At 35.9% G+C, this 15,425-nt stretch overlaps 1 protein-coding gene across 1 annotated transcript; it reads right to left on the reverse strand.

The window, feature by feature from the left end:
* Positions 1-4,024: 4,024 nt before the first annotated feature.
* Positions 4,025-11,622, reverse strand: sarnp (SAP domain containing ribonucleoprotein). Its single transcript, XM_085344286.1, has 11 exons — positions 11,577-11,622; positions 9,768-9,867; positions 8,067-8,110; positions 7,895-7,965; positions 7,579-7,630; positions 7,235-7,308; positions 6,715-6,749; positions 5,366-5,391; positions 5,197-5,265; positions 4,476-4,562; positions 4,025-4,364 (listed from the first exon to the last, which is right to left on the reverse strand). Exons 1-11 carry the CDS (start codon positions 11,607-11,609, stop codon positions 4,323-4,325), a joined length of 633 nt encoding a protein of 210 aa, XP_085200412.1. The 5' UTR covers positions 11,610-11,622; the 3' UTR covers positions 4,025-4,322.
* Positions 11,623-15,425: the final 3,803 nt, after the last annotated feature.

The raw sequence follows: 15,425 nt of genomic DNA on the forward strand, positions 1-15,425 counted from the left end.
ATTGACACTTGACATGATCAAGCCAAATGACCAAAGAGGTTGATCATCTTCCTTGATTAATATGATTAACTACCCTTTAGTGGATGATGAGTGAAACTTCTCCTGAATAGGTGCTCAAAAGCTAAACGATATCATATCAGTCCTCCTCAATTTAATCAAAGTTTGCCCAACACAGCACACACACACATAAAACATATTAATGATTGTACATTAACATAAAACTGTTGTCGGAACCATACTGAATTTCACCAGAGAAGATTCAGTATGCTACATCAGTGTCTACTTTTTAAAATCATAGCCAAGTGACACTTCACTATCCCTACTAATTGATGTTATCTTGTTGTATCTCTGTTGTGGTCAGTGCTATCTTCTATGCTGTTGCATGCTGGGGCAGCGGGTCGAGGGTCACAGATGCCAACAGACTAAATAAACGGATCCACAAGGCCAGTAATGTTGTGAGGATGGAGCTGGACTCCGTTAGGGTGGTGTCTGAGAGGCAGATGTTGTCCAAGATAAAGACAATGTTGGATGATACCTCCCACCCACTCCATGACATGACATGCTGGCTAGTCACAGAAGTACTTTCAGTGAGAGACTGAGATTACCAAAAAGCACCACTGACCGACACAGGAAATCATTCCTGCCTGTGGCCATCTCTCTGTACAACTCCTCCATCTAACACAGTGAACCCTGCAATAGTTACACCCTTTTTACACGCGCTCTTTTCTACTCTGGAATATTCTTGTCAATTTTCTTGATATTTATTTATAATCACCTTTGTTAATCCTTGATATTTAGAACTGAGTGATCTGTATATATTAGTGCTATTTCTTAAATGTGTAAAATCTGTAAGATAATGTATTGTTTGGAGTTTAGTCTGTTACTGTTACTATTTTTTTTTTTTTTACCATTTCTTCTTGGAGCAACTGTAACACACATAATTTCCTTAGGGATTAATAAAGTATTCTGATTCTGATTGTTTCAGGATGACCTGCCATTATCCAATGACACATCTGCTTTCCTGTATCTTTTGCTCGTTTCTCCTCCTCTTCTTTTCTCTAAACTGAGCACCTGATGGCTTTGAACTTTTCTTGCCCATCTTCCATTGGTTTTAATTTTGCACTCCAGTATGAACACCCATCCCCCAAACCAAGGTTCACCACAACATAACCTAATAGACCTACATCTTAGTTCACAGATGGGCAGTGTATTTCTGTTAACCTAACTCTACCTGGGTTAGTTTATATATATATATGTGTGTGTGTGTGTGTGTGTGTGTGTGTGTGAGTACATGTGTTTTAAGGGGTCACATAACAATTTTATTGCACACCACTATTTTGGAGCACATTGATACAAAAAAAGGTTTTATAAAAAAAAATCCCAAATTGAATCATTAAATGATGTAGATCAGGTTCCATTACAGCGTTTTCAGTCAGTGGTGAAAGATAAAATTGCTCCGTTTTTTATTTAAAATTAAATCTGGTAATTTGGCCAATATTCTTAAGGTTTTCCCCTTAATATAAAAGGTGAAAAGGTCAATTTTAACACATCAAAAACAAACCCCATATTTCCTGTTGAGAGGTCATCTGCAGCGTACCACTTTATTTTCTCTTTTATTATTTATTTATTTTTTTATTTTTTGTACCCACTTCTCTGCTAATATCCAGGCAGGGAATGCTGGGACCTCTTAATCCTTAATCCTCTTAATAAAAAACAGATGTGCTTGGTGACAGACTGAAAAGCCATGCAGGTGTCAAATAATTGACACGTTGTATTGTCACAGAGTACTAATGGTGAAAGCCCACTTCTGATTGTATTGTATTTGGGTGGTTGAGGCTGTCTCTGTCCCACAGCAGTTTTTGCTCCATATCAATACAGAGTTGTTCAGACTAATCACCCTCATTGTGTCATGAAACTTCAAGCGGGAGCGGCCTCTTTCTGTAGGTGTGAGGGGGGGTTTCAGTTGGTTAGGGCACATTAGCAGGAGTGATGAGGTGATCACCAGGAAGTTTAAAATACAGATAATTCTGAGTGGACATGATTTTTAACAGTGAGCACTAATTTACACAACAAAACTTATCAGTGAACCGCAGATATTGAACTGTTATTTTAAAAGTACATGCTACGAAAGTGTTAACGTTGACCTTGTTCATACTTTTTCTTCTCCTTTTGGTTTGTCGTCTTTAAACAGTTTGAAATGCAGCAGTAAAGCTTCTTGCTGGTTTTAGGGTCGAATCATTCCAATCACAGTTCTCTGCAGTGGCTTTCTGTATGTTTCATAATTGATTTTCAGATTTTTCCGATCACTTTTAAAACTTTTGATTTGTTTGCAAATTACAGCAGAAATGTTGCCCAAATGAGCCTTTATGTTGTTAAGAATTGTTGATTTTCTTCAAATGTCTGTAAAAATATCTTTTTAAAATCTTCCTTTTTGTTTTTTTATTGTGACTTATTGGGTTTCACTCATCTGGGTATTGATTTTTCATCATTCCTGTTACAACCGCTTTACTGCTTTTGTTTTTCAGACAGTGTTTATATTGTTATTTGAGGTTTTACAGTACAGCTAAAAACTCTAGAATGTGTTACTGCAGCAACATTTTATCAAAATGGGACAGAAATATTATTTTGTCATACTGCATCAATTGTAAGCTAGATGTTTTAAACCATTTTCCCTATCATAACATTGTTTGATATTATGGGAAGAAAGAAAATAAAGGGTAAAAATGACCCAAACGTCACTGAAACCAAACTTTTAATGAGTAAAGAATTGATCCTTTGATAATTGAACCTCTCCGGAGCTGTTTTAGATTAAAACCAGCTCAGAATGACTGTTTCATTTGTAAGACAGTCTGTTTTTAGACTGTAATATGACTAGTCACTTAATGTTAGGTGAAAAAAATATTCCCAGTAAAGCAGCAGCAGAATGTGCTTGATATAGGAAAGCATACAAAATGTTAAAACAGGAAAAACTGAAGAGACAAACTCAAACTGTACCTGTAATTCTTACTTGAAAGGTTATGGTAAATTATTATTACTTGCATTTTATAGTGCACCGAAAACTCACAAATGTTTTACTTTAGCAAAATTGAAATTAAATACTTTACATCGCCCGTGCGTTTAGCACTCAGACAAGGACTGTCGGCTGCTTTCTACGATGTGTGTCAGGCACCCCCTTTGGTGAAGCTATCTGACTCTAATCCCCGTGCTTCATCAGTGCCCACCAGGGGGTAATTACACTCGCAAAGCTCTTTGTCATTTGAATCAATACTCCAGATACACATTTGCCTTGTTCTGTTATCTCTGTGAAATATGAAGATAAACCTTACAATCATACAACTTCTAACTGGGGGTCTCTAACTGGCCTGACTCAAAAATAACATTTCTTAATGTTCACACACTTGGAGAGAAATATGAACACACAACTCCAGCCATATTTAAAGATAATAAACAACTGAGGAAAATACAAACTACACTTCGACAGAATGTGTTCTTTAGTACTAAAATGGTCCACACTGATGATCAAACTCCAGTAACAACAGTGATGAGACAAGGACGCAGGTATCAAAAAATTGAAAACAATTTATTTTAAAATCACAAAATGTTATAAAATGGACAGATAACTGAAGCAGTGTATCAGTGATGCCCCAGCCCCCCTCCAAAAACCCCCCAATCAGACTATCTGATCAATCAAAAGTACAGTTAAACACACAGTGAGAACAAATTACAGTCAGTAATCTTCCTTTTCCTATTTCTACTGTAAACTACTAGATGTTTCAATCGGTTATCACTTCCATAACAGGTTTCATCATAACTGGAACACTCTACAAAAACATGTTTATATAAAAAGCATCAATTTTTTTCTTTCACTAATGGAAAACTTTACGCAACGGCTTCAGAACAAAACATTTCAACCTCGTCAATGGTTTCATTTGTAAAATGATTTTATTGATTTCACTGAGCAGTTTATCTTAAGATTATATGATGAGTAATTAACCATCTTTTACTGTAAAGTAGCTGCTTGTTGCTGTATTTGCTTGATATACATTAGAAAAATGGACTGTAATGCAGTTGAAACGATGAGCAAAAATCTTAAAACTGAGAAACTTCTGCGTTGTTTACAAGCTCCTGTTTGCACCCCTTCAATTCTGTCGTTACAAAAAAATCCAAATATGTGCTTTTCAACTACCTTAAATGATACAGCTGCATTTAATTGTACTTTTGATTTTAGCCTATTCCGGTTCTCATCCTCAGGAATCTCTGATGTACAGTCACAAAAAACCCTTAAAAAAAACAACAACAAAAAACCCTACTTCACACTTTATTTACACTTTTCCAAATCTTTCCGCACGTTTCATCTTCTTGGCCTGCAGAGACAAAAAGAAAGAAAAGATTAATCAGCCTCTTTATTTCATTCACTGTGGTTAAATCACATGGCATTGTGATGAAATATGAATCACACAAAACCAAAATCGTACATCGACGTCGTCTCCACCAACTGAGCCCGCGCTTGTTAGGGCTCCAAACCGCTCCTTCCTCTTCTTAAGCTTCTCATCCTCCTCAATCTGAAAAAGTCAGTATAATATTAATGATTTAGCTATAAATTATTTTGTAAAATATAGTATTACTTAACATTAGCACAGATTCTCAAGGAAAAGTAAACAAAAACTAAATAAAAGGGCAAACAATAAAGACAAGAAAAAAAGAATCAGAACAACATTTAACCTCATAAGAGGACATTTGTTTTAAATCTTGATAGAACAGTGGCAGCATGATGTTCTCGTAAGTGGATATCAGGCCCTTGTAGAGCAAAATTTCGTAATTTGGTCTAAACAACCCAAAATGTGATGTCCACATATGTGGACGTCAGGTCCTAGGAGGTTAAAGAGGGTTAATAAATAAAGAAAAAACAAGTACTATTAGGGCTGTTCGATATAATGACATATATTTTATGACAATATGAAAACGTCTATCATTTCATATCACGCTATTGTTTGTTTTGTGGTGTCACAAATATAATGATGACAATTTTTCTTCCAATTTTAAACAGATCATCTGCAAAATAAATACATAGAGTAAACTTTACAGGAATTTTTTATTTTGATTTATTGATTAATTTTAATTTCAGGCTTTTTAATGTCCAGCATGAACCCTGATTCATTAGTTTATACACCACACAAAAAAAACACTAGAGCTCACCTTTTGAGAAATAGATGAGACGTTCATGCCAAATCTTTCTGCCCTCTTCTTCAGCTGATCGACGTTCACCTTTAACAGAGACAAACATGATGATTCAGTGTCCTTTTTGAGTCAGATGGAGCAATAAAGAAATAAATGATCAGAATTTTTTTTTTACTTTGACACTTACCGCAGCTTTACTGTTTACAACGACACCTGTTTGAAAGACAGAAAGTAGAAAACTGTGAGAAAAACCATAATAAACACTGAAATACTTGTAATAACACTACTACTAATACTAATGATACTAATATTGTTGTTAAGGGGTTGGATGTGGCTGATTACAACTGATTAAATCTATGTTTAGCAATTTTAGTTTAGCACTATCAACTTTTATTGGCTGAGCATGAAGTCTCACTTTAAATGAAAACTACTGCAGTAATAATTTCCCAGAAAAAAAAAGTATTTTCCATTTATTTTTAAATTAGTTACATACAGAAATACATTTAAAAAGGTAGTATTGTTCACCATATCTGCACTCATCGCTCTCCACAGGCTACATATGAGTATGAAATGATCAAAAAGTTCTAGGTAACATCTCATGGGGGAAAAAAAAAATTCCCAAAAAACACATTACCTGATTGGCTGATCTCCAGTTGAACATCATCTTCTCAAACACGTCCACATGGCTTTCAGCATAACTGTTATTTTTAGATTGCACTATGGAAGTTCCTTTCTGACCAATTTAACTGCTCTGTGATTTAATCTGTCTTGCTCTGCATATTACTTGATATTTTTCACTTTTCATGCTGCTTCTGCACTGTGAGTTCTTCAACCACTCCAGTGCGTAGAGCAGAGGCACAAATCAAGCGGTCAGAATGAGACCTCCATAGAACGATTTCAAAATAAGCTACTGAAAGCTATTTGGAGATGTGAGAGAAGCTGACATGAAGGAGATGATCTGCTCATTTAAATCAAGCAGATACACAAAAAAACCCGCAATCTTACAGAAAATATTTTTCATATATGTTAATGTATTTTACATGAGCTATCACTAATGCCTTGTATTTAATTAAAGGTGAAACAGACTCATTGCCCCATCTTGTGGTTTAAACTGGTACAACTGTTTTAAATTTAGTTGATAGTTTTGATGAATTCTGGGAAATTTTAAATTCTTCTTAACGGAATTCATTTATAACAAATAACATTAATTATAAAATTCTTCTTTTATAAAAAATAGATTTTTCTAGCAGTAGTATAAGTTAGTGCTATCATAGTATTACTATTATTATTGCACTACAATAATACAGGCATGTATAAAGGTTTACAAAGGCTTATGTTTCTTCTCTATAGTACAATTAGAAAATAAAACATTTTGTAACGTCATCATATAAAAGAAATAAATTCTGAATAAAATACAAAGATTCAATTAAAAAACACAAACATATTTTGACACAAGCCTACGAAGTCAGTCCTTAGCTTCGATACATTTCTTATAAAAAAAAACAACCATTTGTTTAGTAAAGAGTGACAACAGACCTGGAGAGGGACTTGAAGTAGCAGGTAAGCCAAACCTAGAATATAGGAGAACACATGTTTCAGTTTTAACACAGATTTACTGAAACATAAATCTGCTTCAAGAGCTACATGGGTGCTACTCGAGAAGTCATGACCATTATTTCTGTCATGTATGATGATGTTTGATTCATCTAAGTGATTGCTAACTCAGGGAGGAGTCGCATAAACTATGCTATTTTTAAGTTATCACATTTTATTGATACAAAAAAATGTCAATAAAATAAATATCATATAAAATGATGAACAAATTGAAAAACAACTACAATTTAAAAGAGCCTATGAGGAAAAATAAGATCACTTAAAAAAATGCTCCAGATTTCATTGAAGTACTGAAATAAAATAAAGTAACATTGGAAAGATACAATAAAGAGATAAAGATTTGATTCATCGTGTTCTCGGACAAAAAGCCAAATGCAGCGAGCACAGTTATTCTACCGGTACTGTTATTTTGAAAGAAGAAATAATTGAGGTAAGGCCTCACCTTGCTGCACGTATAGCCTTCTTGCTTTCAGATGACGCCGGCAGGTTGAAACGTTCGGCTCTCTTCTGAAGTCTCTGCTCAACAAATTAGATAAAAAACTGACATTACTGCTGTACATGAAGTAAAGTCTAAACTCTAAACTTTGTATACTTCCTATTAAAATCTCTCTTACATTTACACCTATACATTTGATGTATTACCTTTGCTCATGAATCTATATGTTTTGTTCATATACACTCCTAAAAATAGACCACTGAACTTTACTATGAGCTAAAATTCCCCTCTGACTCACATTTAACCTGACACATTTAAGTCATTAGTGGATGCAAACAGGTTGTACACACCTCGCTGGCAGATAATGGAGGAGTTATTTTCACCACCTTCTTCTCGGCAGGCCTGAAAGTAAAAAAGTAAAATTTCAAACGTCAAAAAGATGACGCGAATCATAAATTTTAGTTTCTGCTGGCTGCCTAGGAGTGGTAAGGACAAACATCGCTGGTGCATATGCTTCATAAATCTGAGAGTAACGTATACTTATTATTTGCTTAGTAAGAACATTTCTACACAGATATTACTGAATGAGACCCAAATGTCACATTGTCCACAGCCAATAAGTGATGAAGGAACAAAAAAAGGTAAATTTAATGAAGATAAACTTACGGCTCAGGCTCGATCGTTTCAGAATCCTTGTCGTCTTTTACGTCGTTGGAACTCTCAACTTTAGTGAAGTCCTGAGATAAATAAATACATTTAAAAAAATTACTTCTCCACAATACAGTCTGAGAGGCGGATTTAAAGAGAGCATATTGTGGGAAACATTGTAAAAATTTACCACTGCATCCTCTGCAAGTACATCATCTACGTCCACATCTTCCTCTGTTGTTCAGAAAACAGGAGAAAAAAAGAAAGAAAAAAAGAACGAACAAATATAAATTTCAGAATATTTAAAAACAAAACAAAACACTTAAAATGCATCCGCATCATCTGTAGAAACAATTTATGTCACACCCATCACATGCACGTGTAACCACCTACAGGGGTTGTCGATCTGTGGGACCAGCACCCGAATACAGGAAGTGTGAATCGGCTCTTTCTTTAACTACCCCTAAACTGAACATATGAATATTACTCAGCAGGCAATGCAGAGTTCAAATGGAGCTGATGGATGAACTATACTCAGATTTTTACTGTTTCACAAAGTGCTAAAAAGGGAATTTAGATGTTAATTGGAGGATATTTTTAAAAGCAATATAGCAGGAGCAAAGCAAAATCTAATAATAAGAATCACAAAATAACAATCAATCACCTCAATTATACTTATCTAATTAACACACTCTGAGCTAATGTTGATTTTGTTCTAATCTTTGAAAGGGGAGAGACTGGAGAGGAGATCGGGAACATGCAGGCCTGAAGATGCACTTCTCCCTCCTGTAAAGGTAGAATGTAAGGAAACATGTCCAGTAGAAAACAATCGAAGTCCAAATCTTCTTGAATTTATAATGTAATACGGCAAAAATGAGCAGAAAAAAAAAACATGAAACCAATTTGTAGGTTCAAAGTGTTCGTGTGGTGGTGGCTCCTATGGCATTACTTGCTGCACTTTCTAACTGTGGACCCTCAGCACCAAATTTTAAGATGATGTGTTCTGCTCATTGCAAGAACTAGAGGAAAAACCACGCTGAATGTTCCTAGGTGCCTTCTTTTATACTCTCTTGGCTGTTTGCCTCCCCCCCCCCCCCCCTCTCTCTCTCTCTCTCCTCTTATCTGGACACCGAATCGCTGTCATTTATATATAATCACCTGATATCCAGACATACCCTATCGTCTTCTCCATCTTCGACCTTTCAACCATTTTTAACTAAGAAAAAGTTACCTCACTTAAATCACTTCATTACATTTGATTCTTTTCCATGTTATACTTAAAATAATTTGTCAATAATTACACCATATATGAGCCTTCAGTCAAGTATGAATACAAGTCACTTTATTTTTCATTTATTCATGTAATTCCACTTCAATAAGATTTGTCTTTAGCACTTTCTCACATGAGCATTCATTTTAACATAATCCCTTTTTGATTCAAACACAGAAAAATGTTTTTTTTACGCAATACAACTTTTTTTTTTTTTTTACTAAATCATACATTTGAAAAGCCAGACATTCTTTTGTGGTGAGCGTCGCTCACCGTATACTCTGTTTATTATTAAGCAATTAATGAATGAACTATCAGCAAAATCAGGTATGATAAATATGATTCTGTGTTTAACTATTACAACACTTTACACCATTTCTTTTATTTAAAATCATTATACATGCATTATTCATGTATAATGTTGGGTTGGCAACAAGAATAAAGATGATCTAGCAAATATGGACAAGCTCTGTTTTAGCTAGCTAATTTCAGATATAAATGACTCTTCTCTCACGTCTCACATTGGTGGATTTTAAGCCCTTTATTTAGGCAGGTAAATGAAATGTTTTGTGCAAGCGTGCGAGTTAAATGAGTGACGGTATGAAAGGTATTGTTCCTCACCGTGTTCCTCCAGATAAGCCTGAAGTCGGGCGATGAGCTCCCCTTTGTTTCCCTTGGTCTCCAAACCTCGGGCATCGCATTCCTGCCTCAGTTCAGCAAGCTACAAATAAAAAACCAGAGTTCATTTACTTAAACCTGACATTTTCGGTCATTAATCCATCTAACACAGACCATTTACTATTTATGTACACTATTACTTCTGTTATGTTGATGTGACAAATTTGAAGGTCAAAGAATATGTGAGGGTCAGCAAAAGATACATTTCATCATCAGTTGGTGAGCATAAGTCTCAGTGCAGATGTTTGTGTACCTGTCATTTTTTTGTGAGAAACTAGCCTACAGTGCAGCTACTACGAATGTGCCCTTCAGGCAGACTTTAAAGAAGTATAAAGAGGAATGAGTAATTTTCATTCTCTGTGTCAGTGATATAGAATAACCCTTTTTATGTGGCACAATCTTGCTTTCATTAGGGGGATGGGGCTCAAGACCAGTTCTGTTGTAGAAAACAAGTCTTGGCTGGGGTGCATCACAGGTATATGACTGCCTGCACAAACATTGCTGTGACAACTTTCTTCTTCTTAAAAAAAAAAATCCCAGAAAAACTACAGAATAAAAATGCCCCTAACTATTAGTTAGGATAGTCAAAAATAGATGTCTCCAGCCCGCACACAAATATGAAAACACAACAACCACACATGAAATTCATTGGATTAAATCACATAAGAAGCCCATTTAGGTAACAAAATTGGTTGCTTTTAAAAGAAATTTCAGTACCAAATTATCCATTGATATTTTTCCCTCTAGCACCTTTTCAGTACTTTTAATGTAATGTAATGCACTCTGGTATGTTTTCTTTCTTTCTTTTTTCCTGGAGGCTACTCTGCATTAGTTGTCAGATAATCGTTTTCCATCACTGCCCTTGGAGTTTGAATCCAGTTTGAATCAAATACACTATTTGGATTCCTCCATCAGCTGACGCATAGAGCATCCAAATGTGTGGACACAGATAACAAACAGACCCAGACCACACTCAAGACAGAAAATCTTTACCTTCGTTCATTTATTATATTTTTACTAACTGGCCTCTTTAGTTTCATTTCCCCTCTTCCTGTCGCTCCCCTTGTGTGATGTGAGCTATTTTATTTATCTAATAATTTACTTTATTTCTTTGTTGTAAGTCGTGTTCAATGTTTCGGCTTCTGTGACTCGGGAATCTCCCAACACTTTGGGGACACATAAAATCCACAAACACACAGAGTTTACACATACTGCTCATTTTTATGTTGTGTGGCCTGAGATGGAGTCAAATACATTTTTAAAATATAACCCTAAACTGCCTGCGAAGCATTTGATATAAGTTTGCACAGGGCAAATAGCCTGGCGGCAGCATTTTAGGACACTTGTGGATGTAAAGTCAGAGGCCAAGTAAACTGAGCTGCACTTTTAAAAGCTAATGTTGGGCTAGCCTCGGCCAAATTAACTTGCTGTTAACGTTCTTACAGAAGGACAGAGACAGTAGGTGACTTTGTGCATATATATATGACAGTATTTGTTATTTAACATTAATTTCATATTTAATGTTTTTTCTCCCTCCTTAGCCGATGTATTCTAACGTTAGCCCGCCGTTAGCTCTTTGAACACATGCCGGGTGTTCGCCTTCTCAGCCGGACGTCATTTTGTCCTTCAAAACGGTTAATTAACGTAACCCCGACCTCCGGTCCTGCATCTAACTCCGGTTAAAAGCTATCTTTATCTTTAAAAACCGACCAAATGCGGGTTATTAAGTGCATATTTTAGGGAAATACCAACCTTAAGCTTCTGCAGCTCTATCACTTCGGCCATCTTTCTTTGTTGATGTGTTTACTTCCTCCAATCAAACCGGAGTTGCTCTCCTTCTCAGCTCCTCCACTCTCACTCAGTTTGTTACAGCGCCTCCCACCGCTGCGGCTGACACCCTGCAGGCGTGTGCACGTACAGAGCCCGCGGTGTGATGGTTGTGCTATTGCAGTGTCTTACCTTACGGTATAAATCGCCTTGAGGCAGCTATTGCTGTGATTTAGCACTATATACATACAACTGAATTAAACTTAATTGAAAACTAACTAAATACAACTCATTAGTGATACCTTTTTAGTAGCAGGTTAGACCCACTTTTGCCCTCAAATCCGCCCCCAATCTTCAAACCACCTATTTTAATGCAAAGCTAACTGAACCTTGTGCTATATTAATGTAGTATTAAAATAATTTTAGTAGATAGGAACACTAACATCCAAAGCAGGAGATTTCAGTCTAAATTTTAATCCTAATGAAGGTAACTCAGCTTGAACTGGTTAAGTAGAACATCAGCAGAGAAGAAATATGAAAATAAAAACAGCTCTATTTTCTGTTGCCTACATTGAAGAGGATGACTTTGCCTCTAAAGAGGAAAAAGTGTAGGCAAGGAGTTAAAGCGGATTCAGCAACCCTAAAAGTCAGTTGACTCATTGTGGGCTAACCCTAACCCACTACTGAGAGTTCCACTAGATTTTCATATTGTACAGGCTGTGATCAGCTGACCTCCTGCTCTTTGTGGATTTACACAACTGAATTCAACAAGATGTCAGCAGATGTCTCAAAAGTTCTCCTGGCTGACTTCCATCCCCTACACTGACAGTACACTGTTTATGCTGTCTTTATATTATATTATATTATTAGATTTTCATGTCACAGTAAATAACACAGTTAGTTTACCTCAGTTTGTTTAGCAGCATGTTTCTTAATATAAAAAACACAATGTCACACGTACAGACCCAATAGTTGATTTAAAAACACGAGGACTTGCATGTCAGCTTTAAATGAGGAATCCTTACCTTTAAATCTAACGTCTCTTCTTCCTCTCCTGTCCTGTCTTTCTTATCTTTGTCCATCTCTTTTGTTTCTTCCCTGTGAAATACAGCAGCTGGACCTTTAGCTAGCAACACACTGTGAGACAAATTGCACACAAACAGTTTGTGTGTTTGGTGATGTTTGTTAAGGTGATAGAAATTAAATTTGAGTTTACTATTAGTCAGAATAAATAAATAAAAACCCCTCCCTATGGCACAAAAATGAAAGCATAAAACAGTCCAGTGTCGCAGTTGCAAAATGGATAAAACACACAATCCAAGGCCAGAGTCAACAATGCCCCAAGTCAGTTGTATTTTACATGTCAACGACTTTAACAGGGATCAGCAGTTGTCCACAGACCCACCACCCAGTAAGTAGAAGGCCAGTAATCACTCCAGCCTCAGCAACCCAACTCTGCCTTCAGGCTGCGGCTTATAGTCCTGGCCTGCACAGAGTCGTCTTAGATCTGGCCATATGACACACCTGCACAGAGAGACAAAATATCAAAGCAGCATTTGTAGTGTGGGCTATTCGTCGACTAGAGTATCACTGCAGTCAAATACACCTGCCTTCAATTAATCCAATCCAATCCCATCACAGCCACGGGCTCACAGCAAATGTGACACACAAAGCTACTCCCAAACCAGTGCAGCTTCCCATAGCAAATATGGAGATGAATAAAAGGCAACATTAGTCCACCGTAGTGCACCTTCTTTCTCTGCCGACTTGAGACAGGCTTAAACTGACTCTGTGACAGAAGATCTTCATGTTGGAGTGGCAAAGCCTCCTAACCAGGTCACATCAAGGAGAAAAAGTCCGTTTTAGAGTTTACACTGAATTTTGACACCAGGAAGTAAAATAAAAGCTTCAAAGCTAAAGCAACAAGTGGAGGTTCATTTTCTTGCAGTTAAATAAGAGGATTGGTCCAGTCTTATATTCATCTGTGATTTTTGCAGATAGCAACAACATCCCACCATCAATCCCATTTTATGTAACTTGTAGAAACACAATTAAGGGTCCAGTCAAAGTTTTGTTTTGCAGGAGGTTATTTGTTGGTCTTCATCCTCATTTCCAGTGTTCAGGAGGGGGTTTACATCTTGAATGAAATGTGTGTATAACAGTCTTGAAATCTGGTGTACATTAAGTAATATCAAAAAATCTCTAAAGACAGAACTCTGAAGCAAAATTATAATATTTTTTTTCTCCACATCACTTGGTTTGGATTAGTGTGTTATACTGGGTTTGGAATCACAGCTTTAATTTTTTTAAAATTTTAATTAATGTTGTTATTACAACTTAGTAACATTTTAGCAGCTGATCAATGAAATCTTTCTAATCTACGACTAATCTACTGTTATTTCTTTAAATTTTTGCATTATTTTATCATTATTTTCATGCTAAGGGGCGGTACATGTTGGAGATGAGGCCTGAGGGGTGTTACAGGGTTCACGTTCAGCAGATGAAAAAGGTCTGATCAGGATTTGCTGTGAATGTGGACATTGTTTGAAAAGAGGTTTAAAACGTGTGGCCGTTTGGCATATGATACGGAGACAATAAAACTTTGAGCAGAGTGACTTTAAAGTTGGTGGAAGGACAAAGCCGGATGAATTTAAGGAGTCACAAGCCCTTCAGTAATCCTCATTAAGGTTGCATTCCTCCCATTTCTTTCTGCAGGCCTCGCTTAGCATTGTGTGTGACCTATTGTTAGAATAAAATGTAAAAAAAAACCAAAAAACAAACCCTCTCCATTGTGCATTTTACATAACATTTCAGATATTATGGTGTATCTCAATGCCACAGTGAAGCATATAACTGCTATAACTTCTACAGATTGAGAGCATTTTTAAAAATGCATTTATTTATGTTCAGTTTGTTATGATTTTGATTTGACAGCATTTCAGTGTAAATCAATACATAATAGAGATGGATCAGGTGACTTTTGGAGAGATTTAGGAGCTTTCATACTTACTTTTAAGACCAACAGAATGCAGTATCGTCTGTTCCTGGTGTATTGAACTCTGTTGAATCATTAAGTTGTCTTTCATTATGCTGGCAGATGATTTACATTAGATCTAAATACAATCAAAAAACAAACAAGTACAAAAAACAAATACAAAAAGCAGAAAACGTATAAAGGTTTGGATAATTACACAAGTAAACAGTTATAAACGTAATGATAATATTTGTGATATTTGAAAAAGTATATAACAAGTAATGATATTCATATGATAACACTTTAAGCTTTATCATATGAATTACTGTCAACAGTCCAGGATCAGTAACATGCAGCAGTTATTTTTGTACACTTTTGTGCTGTTATGGTTACAGAGTCTCTCTCTCTCTTCTTTCATACATTTTCATACAAAAAGGTAAAAGATTAAAAAAACAAACAAACCAATAAACAAACTAACCTCACATCATGCACACTAGTCCGTTTAGCTTCACCCTCATGATTTAAAGGGGATCCTGGTGTATCGTAACAAAGATTTTTATATATTTGTTCACGTTAATAATGCTTCAGAATAACTACAATACGTTTGAAGTGATGCAAATATGCAGGTACTGACAGTAAGCATTACATCTGAATACTTAGTAATAATTTTATATCACAATGTTGTCTATAGTGCTGGAATCTCGGTGTGCAACTGATGTTTTTGAACTCTTTTTAACAGTTATGATCAAAGACTCTCTTTATCTCTGCGTCGGTATAAAAACAAACAATAAATAAATCAAATTAAAGATGGATTGGACAGAATATGTGTTTCTCTCAATCTGATGAATATGAACAGATTG

This window comes from Diplotaxodon limnothrissa, linkage group LG20, assembly GCF_057381915.1.
Source record: "Diplotaxodon limnothrissa isolate DT_005_m linkage group LG20, D_limnothrissa_male_GT1.1, whole genome shotgun sequence".
In the NCBI taxonomy this organism is placed as follows: domain Eukaryota; kingdom Metazoa; phylum Chordata; class Actinopteri; order Cichliformes; family Cichlidae; genus Diplotaxodon; species Diplotaxodon limnothrissa.